This window comes from Gekko japonicus, unplaced genomic scaffold (genome assembly GCF_001447785.1).
Source record: "Gekko japonicus isolate JY-2015 unplaced genomic scaffold, Gekko_japonicus_V1.1 scaffold1067, whole genome shotgun sequence".
In the NCBI taxonomy this organism is placed as follows: domain Eukaryota; kingdom Metazoa; phylum Chordata; class Lepidosauria; order Squamata; family Gekkonidae; genus Gekko; species Gekko japonicus.
In genome coordinates this window covers 267925-289197 of record NW_015164219.1, presented here as the reverse complement: position 1 = coordinate 289197, position 21273 = coordinate 267925, and the positions used below count along the sequence as shown (strand labels likewise).

General features: G+C 43.2%; 1 protein-coding gene across 1 annotated transcript; it reads right to left on the bottom strand.

Annotated features, from left to right (window-relative positions):
• Positions 1-19981: 19981 nt before the first annotated feature.
• CXXC4 (CXXC finger protein 4) lies at positions 19982-21247 on the bottom strand. Its single transcript, XM_015408521.1, is given in 3 exon segments — positions 19982-20448; positions 20506-20920; positions 20922-21247. Coding segments are annotated over 3 exon segments (1026 nt in total). The 5' UTR covers positions 21234-21247; the 3' UTR covers positions 19982-20149.
• Positions 21248-21273: the final 26 nt, after the last annotated feature.

The following is a 21273-nucleotide window of genomic DNA, read 5'->3' as shown; positions in this document are numbered from 1 at the left end:
CAAAAAAGCACACTCTTAGTCTTCATTATTGCAAGCATTCAGGTAATTTTTCCAAAAGGTTTTTAAACTGTCCTAAACAGAGAAACAAACTTATGCTTGTTGGTTTGCAGATTATGGGTTGGATCCAGACTAAATTTTCTGATGGCAGAATGGAACTTCGCTTCCTCCCTATTCCCACTGCAGACTACTGATCTCCACAAAATTCTGTTCATGGGGCATAAGGAACCTTGAGGAATGACCTGAAACAGGCGTACAGTGGGAAGGGCAAACTGGGAGATATTACCAATTTAGCCTGTATTTAACTCTGTATCTGGGGCCGCTATTACACAAAATGGGTCTATGGACATTCAGTTATATGCACTTAGACCCAGTAAGATGTTACAGCCCTGTATGAGTGGTCATTTGGTCCAGAGGGAGGGATGGCGTACTTGGTGAGCGGAGATGGAAGGTGTATCCTCCTGCTCCCCGCATCATGTAGGGGAGCAGCCAAGTCCATATTGTTCAATCTAACCCTCAGTTTCTGAATGGAGAAGAAAACTCAGCATGGTATGCAAAACAGTCTGGCGCATATTTAAATTATCTGTATTGATTTACACGATGGACATTTTTTTAAGATGCTGGTAAAGAATTTTTCATTTTTGTTACATTTCAAATGCCGTGTCCATTCTAACCCCTATTCAGGTCAACAGGCTCTAAATATCAACCAGAACCACTGGCCAAGATATATCTTACTAGATATATTGCACTATTTTCACCAATCACGTTGCCACTATTAAATTAGAATCTGTTCTTAAAATCTGCTAGGATTATGTTTGTATCAATTTCTTCAGGAATGCTATTTCAAGCCACACTCTGAATAGTTTTATTCAGTGACAACTTCTTGGTTCTCCTTACCATAACCTTCTTAGCAAAGTGTACTCTTATAGTATTAAAATGCTAAGATTTCAAATAGTTTAAATTGCAATTATGTTTGGTGATGGAGTCCTGACTCTTGTCCTCTCCTGAGATAGTGAAGGAGATTTTGCCAACTTTGGTAAATAGTTTAAATCATCAATGAGGGCTGTTTGAAGAAGGGAACAACCATACAATTAAGAAATAAAAACACGTTTCTCCATGTTGCCTTCACAACACGGCATGCAGAATGAAGCTGGCTAGTTAAAACCTGAAGACAGAGAATTTAAAAAAAAAAAAAAAAAAAAAGGTAGGAAACTCGACAGGCTTACCACATACCTGGCTATGGATTTTTATAGTCTTAAAATAAATTAATCGGAAGCCCATGGATTCCAAGGAGGAGAAAATATTTCCCATAATGTTTCAGAGTAGAAGTTAACAAGCCTGCTGGGATCTTTTTAGCCCCTGCAGAGCTAAGGCTTCAAGATTATTAAATGGCTGTCGCATCTGAAGTATGGTGCAACATAACTCAATAAACAAGAGAAAACATATGACGCTGAGTGGGGGAGGCTTTAGATTACCCTGCAGAATAATTCAATTTGAAGACAGGTGTTTGCATGTGAGAGAACAAGATTCAACAATATGAAATCTCCACAAATAAAAGCAACAGAAAGGAAGGCAGCCACATGTACACAGACGTACATACAGATACGTGTTCCAAAACAAGTCAAAGTTAATGCCTGTGGAGAATGTGTATATTTACATCAATGCATAACACAGAGAACTCTAAGCATTGTAGCAAGAGAGAAAATGCTCTCTTGAGGACAAAGAAGTTTCAGTAAAATAATACCCCACGGTGTTCCCTACCCTTGTTAAAGGCTGGACAATGTGGCAGGCTATGGCTATCGCTTGACATCTGCTCCTCATAGTTGCTTCTCCTCCCCCCCTCCTCCTCTTTCTCATCTCCTATTATTGGCTGATCTGTTTTCCTCTCACAGGGCTGGCTGCTAGCCTTGCAAGTGATTCAACTGCTTGGCTCTAGGCCTGCGAGGCCCTCTGTGGTATGAAAGGTCCTAGGTGTCACCTCTCCCTCCAGCTGCCATTAGCAAAGCTGTTCAGATGTCACCAAGAGGGGCCTGGTACCTCAAGCAAGAAAGCCAAGGGGTCAAGCAATGAGGAAGATTATGAATGCCAAGGTCCACTGTCAATTCATGGAAAAATTAAACAGCACTGGCATTTCTTGGCGCCTGAAGGCTTTTCAGTCGATGCCTTCCTCGTCCAAATCAGTTTAGTCTTCGAGCCTTTCACCAGAACAGAGAATGCACTTGTGGCTCTTAAAAGCCAAGCTCTTCAAAACTACAATCAATAAATTAACAAGGTCTTGCACTTTAACAAATGTTAGAAGTTCCGGCATTTGTCTATGTTAACTTAGCTTTCTCACTCAAAATTCCTATATGACTTTTTTCAACTGGGGAAACAGCCAGACAAAAGCTCAGGAGATGAGTGAACAGAGTTCCTGCAGGTTTTTTAACCATTTAAAAGCAGATGCACTAGGGGGAGTGTACACTTGGCCTTCCATCCTTTTTCCTGAGGCAAATCATTTTCCCTTTCTCATCGCTCCGATTTTCCCCACAGAAACAAACAAACAGTACCTGTATGGTGAATGTAGGTTTCTTACATAGTAGACACAGAAGCTGAAGAGGGGATCAGACCAGTGGTCCACCTAGTTCAGCATTCTGTTTTGCACAATGCACACCCAATTGTTCTGGAGGGCCAAAAACCAGGATACGGAGGCTACTGCCTTCCCCAAAGTTGCCTCCTAGCACTGAATGCAGACAAAAGGAGAAAATAGGATGGAGAAAAAAGTTTAACTCTTCCCTTCCCCCATACTACAGTTTTGGTCTAAACTGTTACCTTTCCCTGGCTTCTATTATTGTTTTTTAAAAATACACAGACCTGTAAATGTTCAGTTGTTTGGGGATTCTCTAATGTTCAAAGAGCCATGCTTCATCCCTCACTAAATCCTTTTTCCAAAAACCCAAATGATTCCTTTATGCTAATATGCTTGGTTTATGCTTTTTTAATACTCAATTTTTAACAATCAGATTTAAAAAATCTATTTTATCAATTGATTCAAATGAGTTCCATTATTTGAAGCACTAAAACTACTTTTGCTTCTCAGAGGTATGAATAGGCTGGTATGATCTTGTATCATTATGGTTTCCCTCCTCATGGTAAAGCATTAGAAGGAACAAGCATGGGTCCCAGGACGTGCATAGGGCATCTCATTTAACCCTCCCTCACTATTTCCTCTTTATCTTCCCTGGCAGCCCCCATAGCCTCTTCCTTTTTCCTGCTTCCTTCTTTCCTTGCAGCCCACAAGCCAACCTACCTTCATCTGCCCCCTTCAGCTTTCCCTCCTTCCCAGCTGTGTAATCTTGTCTGCCAGGGCCAGTTGCAGAGCTCCCTGTATATCCCGCCCCACATTATTTCCTTTCCCCCCTCTTCCTACCATCCCCCACACTCTCACCTTTCCCTGTTTCTTTCTCTCCCTCTTACCTACCTACCTACCTTTTATCTGCCCCCCCATTTTTGGCTAGACTGGAATTTCATTGATTTGTACCCTGCCTTTTTCCACACTGGGGACCCAAAGCAGCTTATATAATGATCTTCTCCATTTTGTCCTCACAACAACCCTGTGAGGTAGGTTAGGCTAAGGATGTGTGACTGGCCCAAAGTCACCCAGCAAGCTTTCACAGCAAAGTGGGGATTTGAACTTGGGTTTCTTAGATCCTACTGTGAAACTCTAACCACTACACCACGTTGACTTTTGTTGGATAGCAAACAACAGGGCCTGGTTAGTCATGGAAGTCATGTGGTACCAAGTTGTCCAGTGGTTGCTGGTTGGCCTTGACCTGAAGAGTCCCCCTTCAAAGGCCAAAACAGGCCTGGAAAGGGCCCTGCCCCATGCCTTTAACTGAGAGAAACCAAGGCTTGAAGACTGACAATACTGTTGTGGTTGACTAGCAATAGCCATTGAGGGCATTCATTTCTTAAAGCTACAGGCACTGCTTCTATAATTTTGGAGGGGTCTAACCCCCCCACCTGTAGATAGATGATGGATGGATGGATAGATAGACAAACAGACAGACAGACAGATTTAGATTTCAATGTTTTCTGATTTTTATCAGGTTTGTAGAAAGATCTGTCTTGTTTGTTCATGGTTCCAATCACTTTGCCATATTAAAAATTAGATATATGGATGATAATCTTTTTTGTTAAACAATGGGCTTTAACGGAGCCTTCTTCCACTCAATGCAGCCAAAGTTAAACTGATTTGTTCCTTCCCACCCAGAATGAATGTTTCCATGCCATTCTCCTATTTTTTAAAGAAATCAAACCATTTCTTTTCTGCCACCAATACTTTTAAACTAATCAACATGGCCTGATAAACTTTTTTAAATCAGCAGTTCCAACTGTTGCTCTTTCTTTAGACATACTCTTTCCCCCATCACAGTGAGACACTTGGTATGCACCCTTGTGCAAACACATCCAGCAAGAGAATATAATGACATCCTATAGCAGAAGAGAAAGAAACAAGGACAGCAAAATAATGTTTAAAAATAGAACACAAAAGACAAAAGAAAAGCAGGACAATATAAATATGCCTCTACTTAAATTCTGACTGGGGGTCAGAATACTTAATGTTTGCTGTCATGCCCCACGGCACAAATAACCAACTCAGAAAATACCCTGAGCTGAACACGTAAGCATTTTTTTCACATCCTGAAAATGCCTGATTATAGCACTCATGCAGCTTATCTATCAGCCACATTTTTCTCCATTCCTTCCACTAGGAGCTCAAGATGGCTTCCACAGGATTTCTCACCTCCAGGGGTCATTTGGGGGGGACACGGGGGGACGCCATCCCCCCGGGTGAGGTGCGGGAGAGCGGGGCCTGGAGCTCCCTGCTGGTGCCCGCTGGAGGTCGCCGCCGGCTGTGGGGAGGACACACTTCCGGTGATGTCGGGGTGTGTGGCATATGCTAATGAGTTATGCTAATGAGTCCCCCTAGCTCTTTTTCTACGAAATGACCCCTGCTCACCTCCATTTTGCTCACACAACAATCTTATGAGAGAACGGAAGGTCCAAGGACACCCAGAAAGCTCCATGGCAGAGAAGGGATAAGAATCTGGGTCTTCCAGTTCCTAGTCTGTCACATTTTCCACTGCACTACACTAGCTCTCAACTGTGTGTCTTTACGATATCTTGTGATAAATCACATTTTATTGTCTTGAAATTAAAAAAAACAAGCCTTTTAAATCTAAAGTGCTGTGTCCAAAATGGTATTTGTAGACAGGTATAAGAAGCCATTTCTGTTGCATTATTTACAGTGCACAGAGAACTTTGCCATTCTGGTTGCCCGTGTTCACACAGTGAATCAGTGACTTCACCAAAACAACCCAGTGAGCATGCAGATGATCAAAACTGTGCCTCCCACAGCAAGACACACACTACCCCTTTTACCCCAATGGCTTCCTTTCTCATTCCTTCCCCATATAGTATGGATGCACACCAGCAGACACTCATTCATACACTCTTGAAAACATACATCCAGGCATTCACATGTATGCAAATGCACTTTCTATTATATGGGCACATACTCTAACCCATCCTAATACAGCATAAAAATCTAATTATTTTATAATCACTCAAAATAAGCTCCAGTGTGGCTTCATCAGAAACCAAGCCTGATGTAATAACAGCAGTGAAAGTGGGCACTCGGATTACCTTAAGAATTCAACTTCAAGAATTCCTAGGAGGGGAAAGAACCACCAGGGAAGTCTGCATTCACAATCCTGCTCAGCCTGAATCTCGCTGGATGACCTTGGGCCAGCCAGCAACACTCAGCTTAACCTATACTACAGGATTACTGCAAAGATAAACAGGAGGGAACTGTATGCATATTCCCCTGAGCAATAAGGGAGGCTAGGATAGGAATGCGACAAATAAATAGCATGCAAATGTTACTACCAAAGGACAGAAAGCGTAAAAGAGAGACTTTCAAACTGAATGAGTAGTCTTGCAAATGCAACTTTTACATCCACATTACAGACTTCAAAAATATTTAAAAGCACTTTTTGGTGCTTTTGTGCAAAGCAGAGACGTCCAGTTTTACTGTCTCAAAAGAGTACACCCCACTTATAACGTACAGGCTCAGCTGATGAAGTACAGCTGCTAATCTAGACAAAAGATGATATGCCGTACTTGGCAACGGCTGTGACTACTGCTTATGATTTGCATCAACATGTCTGATACAAGCACTGCTCTGTGCAAGGAGTGTGGAAAAAAACCTCTCACAAAATGGAAAGAAAACAGCATTGCACTCCAGCCTGATCCTGCCTACACCCACTTTAGAAGGAAAAAAAGGAAGCAATGCAACTTCTTTTAAACATGGGTGCTACCACTGCTAGAAAAGAGCAAGACGTTTGGAACCCCACATCTTTCAAAGCAATGGGACTTTCCCTATTGACTTCAATCAGGCTTGCTGTTTATAGAGCCTATTTTCTACATGCCCAAGTTGCTCAGATATGACAACAGGCTCTGTGTTACAAGTGAGAGATTTCCCAAGGCAAACACTTCATTTCGTAAACTGCTCCTAGAATGTACCACTGCAGACTCTGAGTAGGGTTGGCACGACCGAAGGCTTCTATAGGAAAACGAACTAAAAATATAGGGAACAAACATGTCAGGGAAGCTAGGCTGCAGTCATCCTTCCCGAAATCGGATCTTCTGTCTGGAAGGAAATCTTTTTCTTTTGGGGGGGAAAAATACAGGGTAAGTCTAGAAATGGTAGTCTAGAAACAGAGCTGCTGAGGACCTCTATGTCAGCTGCCAGGCTGAGATCACCATAGAGAAGGAAGTTGACCTGAACAAGGAGAGAGACACAGTGCTCCACCACCCATTCCCTGGAGAAAGGACCAAAAGCAATATGGAGCAACAGGAAGGACGGACACCTCCAAACCATCTTGCTCTTGAATAAGACTTTTCCCATCTGTTTGATTTACTCCTAAATTTCCTTGGGAGTTGATCCACAAGTACTGGAATCAGTTTGAGCAGGGTGCCTCCCCACGTCTGCCCTCCCCATGCATTTTTACAATTCTCCTCCACACATGGCTTAAATAATGATTTTCAAGGGAAGGTACTGTCTTCATCAGTGTTGTTATTGGTGGCATCAAAGCATCCTCCCTTATTTTTTTAAAAAAGCCCTAAAATATTGATATATTGCTGTAGTGTTGTAATGACAGCTTAAGCAAGTTCACTAAATTCCCAGCTTCCGCTTTGAGAAAAAGTAGGTCTCTATCCCCCTTTCCTCGTGGAAATATAAGTAGAAAGGCATATGCCTGCAAGGGAAGAAGCTAGAGACTTACTTAAAAAAAAGAAAGCTGGGTATTCAGAGACCCTGCTCAAACTATAAACAAACTGCAGATACATCGATATTTTAAGACCTCTTTTAAAAACAGAAATCATTCATTGGGGGGGGTTAATGATGATGAGAGTCCAATAATTGAAAAGTGGGCTGGCTGGAGGTGGGTGGGACAAAAAAAACTGACAGATACATTATCCACTAGGAAAAAGCTGACTCAGAGTAAAAGTGGTCTCTAAAGAGCTTGCTATTTTTCATCACTCAGATGTAACTCTCATTAAAGAAAAGGCTGACAACCCCTGCCTTACAGTAGATGTAAGCTACAAATTCCAGCCAGTTTCAAACCTGCTGAACAATTATTCTTAGCTGTTGAATCTAAGAGCTCCTATAACAATATGGAGAACACCATTTCTGTAGTGACTTCCATGCTGGTCCAAGGAAATATAAGAAGTCCTCTCTACACAGTTCATCCCTATGGTTTGTTTATATAACAGAGACCAACTTTCAAGGGTCCAAATCCTGTTTGCCGGTTATGTAAACAAATGTGCCAAGATAAACCATGTGTGTAAAAGTTCTTGTGCATACTTGGACTGCTACAGGAACAGCAGCCAGGCCAGTGTAAATAAAGGTGAAAGGAAACTTAATTATAGGTAAGGGCTAGTGATCTTCAATAAGGAATACCCAACAGACTTGGGAAACTACAGTTCTCAGGGCTCTTTGAGGGAACTTTCAAGGGACTTTCAAACCAATTTACATTTGTAGATGCCTTCAGGTTACCTCATTCCATTATGCGTATTCAGCTGCACAGAGGTAATTTTGACCTGGGCATTTGACACCTATTGCGAATCAGCCATGGATCAGAATAAGAGCCCTTTGTGACTACTTTTGTGATGCTTCTTTCCAGCAACTATAGTGAGATGATGACTGAGGTCTAAGTTAGATGTTACATCTGGCACAACTTGTCAGATCTTTGCACAGTCAAATGTGATGCTGGAGAAACAACCCACAGCAGGTCAAATAAAACAGCTGAGGCTCCTTCTCCCCTGCTCATGGTCCTGAGTCACACTGAGCCCCAGAGCACTTGGGAATTTTCTCTCCCCAACGTAACTGTTGGCTGTGACGTAGATCAGAGTCAAACATCACATTTAGTTTTATTCCCAGTCTAACCCTTGTAAGATGCCATTTTGCATCCAGCTACATATGCATGAATTCCACTGATATCATTACAAGTTATGCATATCTATCTGTGTACAGCTTAGGAACCTCAGGCACATTTTGGTAGTGGAAAGTGCCACCAAGTCTCAGCCAACTTATCAGGACCCCTCATGTGTTTTTCAAGGCAAGAGACAAACAGATGTGGTTTGCCACTGCCTGCCTCTGCATAGTAAGCCTGGACTTCCTTGGTGGTCTCCTATCCAAGTACTAACCAGGGCTGACCTTGGTTAGCTTCTGAAATCTGAAAAAGATGAGGATAGCCTGGGCCGTTTAGGTCAAGGCAAGCACATTCTAATGGGGGGGAAAATGGTACGCCTCTTCCAAATCTTAAGACTTGTTTATGTAATTTTCATCTAAAGAAAGAAAGCAGTTAATGCAAAGAAGTAACCTAATTTTTTTTAAAACAACTCATGGAAGAATATAAAATCATCTTACCCCAAAATATACATGCTAGTTTGTTTTGCCAAAGTCCTGCATAAAGACAGCATTTTTTTTTTTTACTTGCTCTGGGAGAAGGAAGATTCAACAATATTAATCCACTTTCTGCATCAAACTCAAACATACTGACTTCAGTGGAATGTCTAACCCGTTCGAACCTTCTGCTGAATTAGCTATTTTGTTCTTTTAATGGTCTGATCCTGAAATTTATGCACAAAATGAAAAAGAGTAGCTGAAATTAATATTCCGAAGTCACGGAAAATTCAGATTTCTGTAAATAGGAACAATGCCTAAATTTAGATTTTTTTTAGCATATAAAAAACACCAGTGCGGCAGATTCTGCAGCTCTCAAGGATTTATTGTGTTGACCCAGATAATCTTATGAAAGTGTTCATCTATAGAAATAACAATCCAGTTCATATAGCTGTATGGCTGGGATGCCCAGTGACCCTCCAGAAATTTATGGAAAGGAAGTTATATCACAAACACTGATTATAATTGTTGTGTGCATACCTGCAATGCAAATTCCAAGTATTTACCAAAGAAAACTAATTCAGTATATTTCCAGTATATAGGTCAGGGCTTGACAAATCCCAGGTGCCAGGGCACCATGGCACCTAAAAATTTCATTGTGGCACCTAGTACCTTCAGCTGTCCTTTGTGATTGCCTCTTAATGATACTCACTAGAACTACTAACACTATTTAAGTGAAGGATAGAGGTTAGATTTTTGTTGTGATGCCAACCAGGATTACCCCATATTGATTTATCTGCCTCGACACTTTTGTTACAGCCTTAAAAAAAAGAAAACCAGAAACTGTGAAGAGTTTAGGATTAGGTTTTGTGGCAGAATAATTAGAAAGCAGAGTCACTAAAATATAACCCGAAGGATGAAAAATAAGTCTGGCTCCTAAATTGTTGGGGTGGCTCATAAAGCCACAGAAAATTTATGAAAACCTAATAAAGGAAATGCCCTGAATTAGATAGCCCAGGCTAGCCTGGTCTCATCAAACCTCGGAAGCTAAGCAGGGTTAGTCCCTGGTTAATATTTGGATGGGAGACCTCCAAGGAATATGAATAGCACCACGCAGAGGCAGGCGGTGCCAAACCACCTCTGAATGTCTCTTGCCTTGAAAACCCTACGGGGGCTGCCGTAAGTCGGTTGCAACTTGATGGACAAAAAAAAATGGTGGGGGGGGGGCAAATATATTTGATCCAAACAAAGACTGTAACCCTATGAATACTTACTTGGCCCCATTCCTCTCAGAGACTTACTTTGAAGCAAATATGCACAGGATCAGAATGCATGAGATATAAACAACAAAGCATGGGTTGGATCCAAAGGAACCTTTAAGCATGCTGAAGGCACTTCTGCATGCACAAGTTAGGTCCATGATTTTTACACATTTCCCACTTGACCTGCAGTCCCCTGTGTTGCACACCACAATGTGCCTGAGGATCCCCTGACCCTCGGGAGCAGTTCCTGGGGTGATATGGGGAGGCTACAGATGGGAAGGCACAATGTGCCTGAGGATCCCCTGACCCTCAGGAGCAGTTCCTGGGGTGGTATGGGGGCCCCCCTACAGATGGGAAGAGAGGAAAGATTCATTCTGCAAACAGCCTTCCACTTATGGTTCTTTGGATCAAACCTGTTGAACACAATCCATGCCTCAATCCCATGCATACCTTTCTGTGTGTTGTGACTCTAGTCACAGCCATACTTGGCAAACATAATCTCCATTTTTAAAAATTGGATAGCCCCAATAATACACAGTGAGCACTAACAGGTTTGAAAAAGCACAATGCATCTCAGACGTGGGGCAAAAGATGCCATTCAGAGATGGCCTTTCACCATCTTTCTGAAGCAAACATTAAACTTGTATTCTTTTAGAACTTCTGTGGAGGGGTTGCGGCTCAGTGGAAAAGCCTTTGCTTTGCATGCAGGAGGTTTCAGGTTCAATCCCTGGCCTCTCCAGCTGAAAGTATCAGGAGGTAGGTGATGGGAAAGACCTCAGCCTGAGACCCTGGAGAGCTGCTACCAGTCTGAGTAGATAATATTCTTTGACGGACTGATGTGCTCTGATTCAGTATAAGGCAGCTTCATGTGTGCGTGTCCAAAATATTCAGCAAAACTGAAATGCGAACATGTTATACAATTAGCCAGGCAGGATTCATTTCAAGCTAGTCTTACACTGAAAGCTCCTTATATCTAAATTGTTTTAAAATTATACTGGAAACACAGAATGTGACAGGGAGAGCAGAACTGCCACAGTGAGGAAGTCAGGACATGTACCAATGCATTATCACATGGCAATTGCAAGAACAGATTGTGTTTAATAGATGTTTATTATAGTATTTATCCATTTGACTCATTAAACTGTCCATCTCAGGAACCAATGTTGTTGCTATTTTACACTGACTAAGAGCCAGCCAATATGATAAAGCATGAGTGTTGCTGAACCTCTTTCCTGATGGTCCTGGACTCCTCTGTTCATTCTGACCTCTCGTTCTTTCACTGTACACCCAGTCTCCACGTATTCTCCTACTTTTGCTTTTTTTGAAACAGCACTGCTTTTGCTCTCCCCTTCTTCTCTGCCTCTTGTCTTTTTTCCTTGTCCTTCTTCTCTCAATGCCATTCGTTGATCTGCTCTGATGTCACAGCATCCTGGAAGGGTTGTCATAGCTCTTATGTGCTAGATTTAATAGCAGTTCATATATCTCTTTAAAACAGGGTATAGCCTAAATTTTATGACCACATTCCACCCAGAATTCCATTGACATGAATGGGAACCGTGCAACAAAACAAAACTGCACTCTCATAAAATTCGTTTTCATTTATATGAAGCTTATTTTGGAGACGTTCCTTTTTGGCTGTGCGCTTTACATATTACACACAAACAACCTACACTGGCATACATGCCATATCTACATCAGTATTGCACATTCAGTGGAAGGGGGAATTTTGGTTTCATTGGTTTGAAAATGTCATGCATAGGAATCTGTGAGAATAGCCAAAAAGTGAATGAAGAGGATTAAATTTCAGCTCTCTTTAAGAGGATATCAGGTCCTCTAAGGATTTTAAAGATCAAGGAGCCATTAGAACAGATGATCAGCAATGAGGCTTCACAGATCTGTGGCTTAATCCATTGGTCTGATACTACCAGGTGCACAGCGTCTCTTGCAGAAATATTTTAAATCTCTTGTCTGTCTCCTCCCCCCCAAAACATCCAGGCTCATGGAGGAAAATCCAGTGGTTCCTTTAATTTTTCTTTAAAAACCCAAACCAGATTAAAGTTATGTGACTGTCAAAGTTTAGGACAAATCCACTTCCCATTAATGTCCAAGGTGGAAAACACATCAATTACAAACAGACAGCTTCAGTGAGACCTCAAATGACTACAACTTGCTTATTAATTTCCAATCCGTACATTATCATACATACCGATGAATACTACTTTTTTAAAAAAAAAGTTGGCTCCAACCTGCTTTTGTGTTCAATCGCACCTAATTCCCTTCCTTATAATAGGTCCTGTTCCACATGGGTTTTGTCCATAGCAGTCCCACGATCCTCATGTAGCTTATCTGGGTGGTCAAAGAGGACTCGATCTTTCCTTTTTTCACTAGCCGAGAAGCTGGTTACACGCACCCCATATGCTCCCAAAACAAACACACCTCATCTTTTCTAACAGAGAAATCTGTGCTCAACTTAAAAAACAAACAAACCCAGTGGAACATCCAAGTCTGTATTTTCCCTGCAAAAGAAACCAAAACTAACTTTTACAACAGGTAAGGTGAGCACATCTTAAAAGGGCTCTGCCCCCTAATACTCAGGCTCCATCCTTAAAAGGACAGATTCCAAAAATAGTATGAGGGCATTCTGCTACAGTGCAAATTTCACTGCTGGGAATAGGTTGGAAGAGCTAGAATATGAGCCCAGTCATTGCCTTATACTCCTTTCACAGTAAGCAACTAGTGCATTTCAGGGCCAGAATGCTAAAAAGGATGGGGACAGTTGGCAGAATATTTTTTCTCCCTGCAGCACACTCTAGAAGCCAGAAAACAGTCTTTTTTCTGCTGACTTTCCAGTTAGTTACCCTAATCATGTTAGCTGCCTGTTCCATTTTAGTCTCCCATAATCTCCCTACGCAGCTGATTGCCATCACACAATGCAATACACAGCTAGGAAGGAGCGGGGGGGGGGGCAATCTCTCCTCTGAGGCACTTCCTAATTGACCTCTACCCGCTGAACTCAGTGCTCTTACATTAACCATGTTCCCTTTTACCAGAAAAGCAAAAGAGCAAAAGTTGCACCGCTGACCACAGGACCTTTTGTCTCCTGGTGGCAATACCAGATGTTGCTGCAATTTAAGGGCCAGACCCTGCCGCTTCCACTGCCATCAGGAGGAGGCCAGATTGTGGCTCTCATCCAGCTCATTCTCAAATCCCCGTTGGCTTCAATGAGAGCAGATTTACACCCTGATTCTAAAAATGATATTATGCTCATAAAATCCCAAGTGGTCTCATATTCTGCTTTGAAAGTTAAGACTCTTGATTTCAATGGAACACCTCTGCAATTCCGCATGGAACTTTCTTCTGAAGATGATCAAGATGATCCGACCTTAAATTGTCCTAAAATTTGAAATGCATTTTTCTCATACTGAAAAGTTTAATGACCCACAAATGCCCCAACAGAGAAAAATTACCACAAAACTTAGCATGACCGGTTTGGAAATATGGCTCAGTTTAGGTTCCCTAACTCACAGTCAGCTCCATTGGATCTGATGTTGGAATCAAGAGTGTAGATTTGGTTGTCAGGCCATCAAAGTCAATGCTTTTGGACAAAATATAAAATAATAGCATGCAAAATCGACCTGAACCAGCCCAATTTTTCCCCACATGTGTGAGACAAGCAACGTTACCCATGCCCCTTAGCCTGTAATTTACAGTAGGAATTATTTTAATGTACACTAATGGGAAGCAAATAAGTAGTCTCTCCGGATAAATAATGATTATGCCTTTTTAAACATACCGTAAATCTAAATGAACACTGCGGATGGGTGTGAATATGCAGGGCTCTACATGATATCAATCTTATTTTATGTATTTACCACTATTAATTGCATGTGTCAGATTTTTATATTATAATGTGTTAGGGTTGGTTTTTTAAAAAATCATTCAAGAACAAGAGTAGATTTATTTAGGAAAAATGAAACCAGTTCTTTTATTTTCCATTAAACATACGGAAAGCAACATGTTATTCAAAAGCATAGAAGTCAAAAATAAAAATAACCACCTTCCCTATTTTTTTCCTAGCCAGTAAGAACCATCTCTGGGACTAAGAACACTAGTTCTGGGGAAGCGATTTTTTTTTTTAATGTTGAGGCTATGGATTTATCACGCAGTTCCCCTGACAAGCCAGCATTCCCATTTGTGGATGAGGGGGTTGTGATCTCCACCAATTCCCGTCTCCCACCAGAGACCCCCCATTTTACCCCATATGCTATTCCTGAAGGTCCAATGACTACCAGATGCAAGTGGGACCCTAAGTGAGCTGTAGCAGCAGCAGAAGCAGAAAAGCCTCAAAGTTTGAGGATGGCCAGATACATGGAAGTTCGAGGATGGCCAGATACATTGGTACATGTAAGCAGGAAGGCAAATTAAACTTTAAAATATTGTGGACCAATAACTTTCCCGAACTTAAATGTGAGCTTGCTGCATCTAGAATTGGCACAGCAGTCAATGACTAGTCAACTGGCCTTCTATGACTTGACCATGGTCAATTATTTAAGAAAGCCAAGAATGCCACTGTCTTAAGTGCCAGCTTGAATGAATGAATGAATGATGTGCCGTTGAGCAGCAACTGACTCATGGAGACCCCAGCAAGAGATGAGCTGAGATAGTCTGCCATTGCCTTCCTCTGCATAGAACCTCTTCCCCATGTTTCTTGGTGGTCTCCCACCCCTGCCTAGCTTTTTTTTTTTTAATTTGATTTATATACTCCTTCCCTGCGAGTGGGCTCAGGGTGGTTTACATCAAGTTAGACAAATTAAAACAACATAAAATCACATACAATCACAGATCATAAAATCACAACTACCATGTAAAATACCCTATTCAGGTGTCAGTCATATTTGAGTATAACAGTGGTGCCACGGTCAAATTTGAACCAGGCCAGTGGTGAGGGGTTGGCCAGGGAAAAGGGAGGTCCGCCCCATGCCTCAACCAAAAGCCCAGCAGAAGAGCTCCGTCTTGCAGGCCCTGCAGAATGGTAATAAATCCCACAGTGCCCTGATCTCATATGGGAGCTCATTCCACCAGGCAGGGGCCGGGCCCAAAAAGCCCTGGCCCTGGTTGAGGCTAGACGGACATACCTGGGGCCAGGGACTGCCAGGAGATGTTGGTTCATGGACCTCAATGTCCTACGGGGCTCATATGGGGAGATGGTTTCGAGGGTATGCTGGCCTCTGTCTGTATAGGGCTTTAAAGGTAAGCACCAGCACCTTGAAACAGATCTGGAATTCAGTAGGCAGCCAGTGCAGTTCACACAGCACTGAGTGGATGTGAGCCCACACAGGTGTCACCGTCAACCCCCGTGCTGCCGCGTTCTGCACTAGCTGCAATTTCTGGAGCAGAGTCAAGGGCAGTCCCACATAGAGAGTGTTACAATAATCCAGCTAGGTCCCAGGGGTTGAGATATGGGGCCAACTGCCTGATCTGTCTCAGATGGTCTGAAAAGCTCAGTCTAAACTGAGCTCTGACAAGCTCAGGCTAAACTGGGCTATCTAGGTTGCTATGTGGCTGGCAGCTTAACTTACTTATTCCATTATGGTGTTATTTGATAGCAAAAGTGGGAACTGGGGCTGCTTCCCACTGATCTCATGGCAGTCAGAGGCAGACCTAGCAACACAGCACAGCATGTTGTACTGTCTGCTTCTTCCCACTGCAAGCATCTTCACACAGAAACACAAGCAGTGACCAGTGGCCAAGGTCATGCCCCTGTACTATTTTAAAAGCACACTGCATTATTTCATAGTTTGCTGATCTGATTTTGTAATGAGCACGAGCACCAAACCTACTTATGATTCAAGTATCTTATACTTGACAATAGTTTGTTATTTTCCCCCTCACTGGCTAAATGCCTAAGCTTAGCATCACCTGCATATAAACATTTAGCAATGGTCTACCAAAGTGCAGTGTCACCGTAACTCTGTTCCAGTATATCAGGCAACCATGCTGGCATAAAGAGGAACCAGTCTTGAACTCCATTACAACAATCCAATGCCCAACAAAATCTCCACAGGAGCCAGGGGATCTGTCCTTCCAAGCTAGGGAACATCTCATGCATGCAATAGGATTATGTGAGCAAAATATCTGCCGTCTGTTGAGTAAGCAGTCCTTTGAGTCCCTGCTCGTAAACAGAATTTCTGGATTGGGCCCGTTGTGGAATTTATAACATTATTCAGTTCCACTAATGCAAATAAGATGGGGCTAAGGAACGCTCTGTCTACTTTCCATTCAAGGCATTACCATTTCCCCCAGACAAAGCCTGCCGCACTTCTTCCTTAACTGGAAAGCAGCTTTCACAACTTATTGAAATATGGAGCACAAGAGGAAAGCCCAGCGTTTGCTGCATCAGGGGCCTATCTTGTCTGCAGTGAATCACCACCGGGCTTGTTACTGACTGAAAAAAACCGCAAGCCAATCTAAAACTGAGAAGCCTGTTCATCAGGGAGACTATTCTCACCCGCCTGCAACCACCGCAGAGGCTTCAGTTCAGTCATGTAGGCCCCGTCAGCCTCTGACATGCTTCCAGCTGGTTGCCTTACAACCAGACCTAGTCTGGCACACATGTGCTTTAGGCATCCATGCTGTCACTATTTATTATTCAATGAAACAAAAACAAAAAAAGAAGGCAGAGGAGGGAGATGAAGAAATAACAAGGGGAAGCCCTAACTAAAATAGGTGATTCTATTTTGAATGTTCTTCTGATTGGCCAGTAACGAGCTTGTAAGGAATATTATGCCCTGACACAATTTTTGACTGGCTGTGATGCACAGCTGTGAATGTCTCCCAATAGTTCTACAACCTAAAAAAAAGGGAACCCTGCTAATCCTGGTATAACACTCTGTGTCTATGTATGTGGGTATGAGATCGAAGACAAGCCACTAAAAAGTTAAGATAGGGGGTTCTGAAAGTTAAGATAGGTGGGTTCTGACTAATAAAAACCATGCACTTTTACTAGTAACAGCCATTAAGCAATTTTAATATGCAGTTTTCTCTTGTGACAAGCCTAGACAATTTTTAAAAGTATCCATTGTCAGGCAAAAAGAAATTCACCCAATGTGCCCACGAACAGCCACCAACCCTTTATTAAGAAATTTAGTATCTTCCCCCCCCCCCCAGATAACTAACTCACTGATCAAACAGACTGATAACCAGACCAACAGGTCTACTACCCAGAAGCTACTTTACAGGCATACTTTAAGGCTACAATCCCAAGCATATTAACTAGGAAGCAAGTTCACTAGGATTCAGTAGGACTTCCTTCTCAGCTAACATGCTTAGTATGGGGCTGCAAACTTTAGAAAAAGTTTGCTAATAAAATTATAGATTGCAAACCTGATGGGAAAGAACTTTGCTTCGATCCAAAGGTAGCTGTCCTCATGAGAAGAGCTAGATGTTAAGAAAGAAATATGGGGTCTCAAGCCAGTGCTTTGTTCATTATGCCAAGAAGGATGGGGGTGAGGACAACTGGTGGATGGAAGGTTATACGTAAGACTCCCCCCCCCAGCCACTGAAACCCCTTATCTACTGCTCTTGTACAGAATCAGCCCAATGGGCCTTCTAGCTCAGTCCTGTTTACTCTGACCGGTGGCACCTCTCCAGGGTATAAGGCGGAAAAGGTATTTCCCAATATGTTATCTGAGATCTTCCACTGAAGATGCCAGTGGACTTCCTGCATGCAAAGCATGTGCTCTTTCTCTTCACTGCCTTCCCTGAGCCCTCTGCAGATGCTGCCCAGACCTTTCCCCCCACCCCATTTCAGAACATGTGGCCTACGGCTGCAATCCCAGAAACACTTGCTTGGGAATAAGCTCCAATGAAAAGAGGGGGAAGTGCTTCTGAGTAAACATCCAAAGGATCAGCCTGCTTGTCCCACTGAATGGAATGGGATTTGAGTTATTAACGAACAATCTTGTCCACTGATTTCAAGGCACCACGCAGATGGATCCAGGCCAAGTTTATCCAGAAGCAAGTCCCACTGTTCTTTAGACTACCTTCCAAGTAAGTGTGCTTAGACTGCACTCTTGATAACAACTTAGTTTCGCTGGCTTGGAGCCAAAGTGTCTAAGACTATCATAGTGTTGTGTGATTGCGGGCTATGCTTTATTGCCAGCAAAGGAGGGGGGGAAAATAATAATCTTTTTAAATTATGGTTTAGTGTTCAAATCCAGCATTTACTGTTTATTGTAAAAATCACAATATACATTCTTTGAAATGTTCTATGAAATAAACAGGAGTGCATTCGCAACCAAAAAAAATAACAGGCAAATCTATATACAACTGATTTCTACCATCTGAAATATAATCCATAGAGGTTGTAGCAGTGATGTTTTTACGTTATCAATATATGCACAAATAAGCAGCTATGAGAAATATAGTAAGAATGAGTTATTAAACTTTCCAAAAGGATAGTTCACCCTTCTTGGGTGAAAGGAAACAAATATAACCAAATGTGGTTCCCCCCCCCCTTTTAAAGGAAAATCTTAAACTTAGTGGTAACATTGATACCAATAAAATTGTTATTGGTTTATAAGATCAGTTCAGCTTATCACAGTGGATATTCTCACTATGTTACTAATTCAGGTGACTTTGTATCTCCCAGCAAGTTAACAGAAGAGCTCTCTTCTGTATCAAAGAAGCTCTCCCTCCGTGGCCCCCCCAACACACCTTCAGTCTCGTATGATAAGTTCATCTAACCAGCAACACTATAATTTTAATAATGACAGGGATTTAAATATGATTACAATCTTTCCTCTTGTTTTGCTCCATCTAAAAATATTACTATTAGTCACTTTACGTCCATCCCCCCCCCCCCCCCCCTTGCTGTCTGCTAGACTAAAATACACGAACTGAAATTTCCACAAGATCCTCTCTTGGCTGTTGTTTGTATGTCTAACCAAACTTTGAAAAGTTGTTTTTTACAGCTCTGTGATACTCAATACATTGTCAAATCTGGACAGATTTAAAAAATAAATGTATATACATTTCAATCACACATAATAATTTCAGGCATAGATGTATTTTTTTAACCCAGTTGTAAAACATACCATAAAGGGTAATTTGGTAAGAATGTGGTGGGAAAAGGACAGCATTTCATTGCATCCTTCACCAGCCCCTCCACTTCCCACCACTGATACTCCCCACCCCCATTCCTTGCATCAAAATACCACCAAGTCATCCCCTAAGAAGTCACCCTAAATTCACTAGCTGTAACTTTGCTCTGAACTTATGACAATTATCCAATCAGAAGTTCAGCTGGGGGAATGGGAATCCTGCCCTACTATTCAAACAAAACAAAAATCTACACAACAGGGAAAGGGGGGGGAAGATCCCTCATAAAGACCACCATTAATTTAGAAATTTAAAAAAAATGCCTCATGTGTACTCAAAATATCTCAGGTTTTGTTTTTTTTAAAGATTCACCCTTCACCATTGGTTTCACATAAGTAAAAAATAGTTTACATGTCACCAAGACAGAACTCTTTATAATAACAGATAAAATATACAGACTTTGTTCAGATCAATTTATAGTGTAATTTATAAGTGTAGAAGTGATTTTTTTTTGTTTAAATCTTCACGATATTTTTGGTTTTTTTAAAAAAAAATCCTTCTCTCTGGTGTTAAAGGTTTCGTCAGACTTTTCATTTCCAAATAATAAGTACTTTTTTCCACCCCTTTGCTCCTAGACCTCCCCCTCCCCCAGGCATTCCTTTTCTCACAGGGGCTTTGCCACCCTCCCCTCCCCTTTCAGACCTGGGTTCCTGGCAGGTCCAAACCAGTGGCTTTGTTTTGTGGGGCTGGGGAGGGAAGTGCAATAAAGAGGGAGAGGCCCCCAAACCGATTTTTTTCCCCAAAAGGGGGGTAGGTGGGTGCTCCCCCCGTGTGTCCCCCCCCCTCACAACCTGAAGGAGGCTTCAGAAAAGGGATGCTGCATCTTGAAACTAGACAAGAAGCACTGCAGAGGCGGGGGAAGGGGGTTCACGAGGGACGGCGGGAGGCTGGGAAGAAAGAAATCATCTCCTCTGACCTCTAGCGAAGTGCCAGGTTTTTTCTTTAGCTCTTCACATTTCCTAAATTTGCAGATCTGGTGTCCCGTTTTGCGGTTCCTGCAACTGCTGCAGACTCCACAGTTGATAAGCCTCTTGCAGGGCACGCAGACCCCGCACCGTTTCCGCTTCTTCTTGGCCGGGTTGCCTGCCCCTCCGCCTCCACCGCCGCCTCCTCCTCCTCCTCCAGCGCCGCCGCCGCCGCCTCCTCCCCCTCCCCCGCCTCCTCCTCCGGCGGCTCCCAGGGAGGAGGAGGACGACGAGGCGGAGGAATGGCTCTGCGGGCAGTCTGCCAGATTGGCAATTTGAAACGCGCTGTCTGTGACGGCTGCCGAGGCTGCTGCGGGGGAGTGCAGGGCTGTCATGACGATGACCCCGGGAGGTAATGAGATGCCCCCTAAAGCCGGGATAGCGGAAAAAGTCCCCACGCGCTCGGGGAGATTCATTATCTCTGCTTCGGCGGCGCCGCATTTGAGCTTGTTCATGCATTCCCCAGCCAAAGGTCTGCAGTGTTCAGGGGCTAAGGTGGAGAGGAAATTATTATTTGCCATTTGCAACGCGGGCTGCTCGGCTGGCGCGCAGCCAGGCTTGCCCAGCCGCTGGGACTCGTTCCGATGGTGCAAGCCGCCGCCGCCGCCGCCGCTCCTGCTGGCGGCGTGCAGAGAAGAGGCGGGCGAAGGGGGACATGCCGATGCGGGCAGCGGCGGCGGCGGCGGCGCTGGGGAAGATCGGGGGGGTGATGCGGGCGATCTTGGCCGCCTGCGGGAAGGCGCCGCCGTTGGTCTTGTAGAAGGTGGCGAAGGAGCGGTACCTCTCCATCTCCGAGTTGTAATCCACAAGGCTGTTGAGGGCGCCGTCGGGCAGGTGGTTCTCCTTGGGCAGCCCCGGCGCCTCGGGGTTGGGCCCCGTCTCCACGCACACGTTGGTGTTCATGGTGCCCAGGGGGTGGGGGTGGGCTTGGGGCAACAGGGTG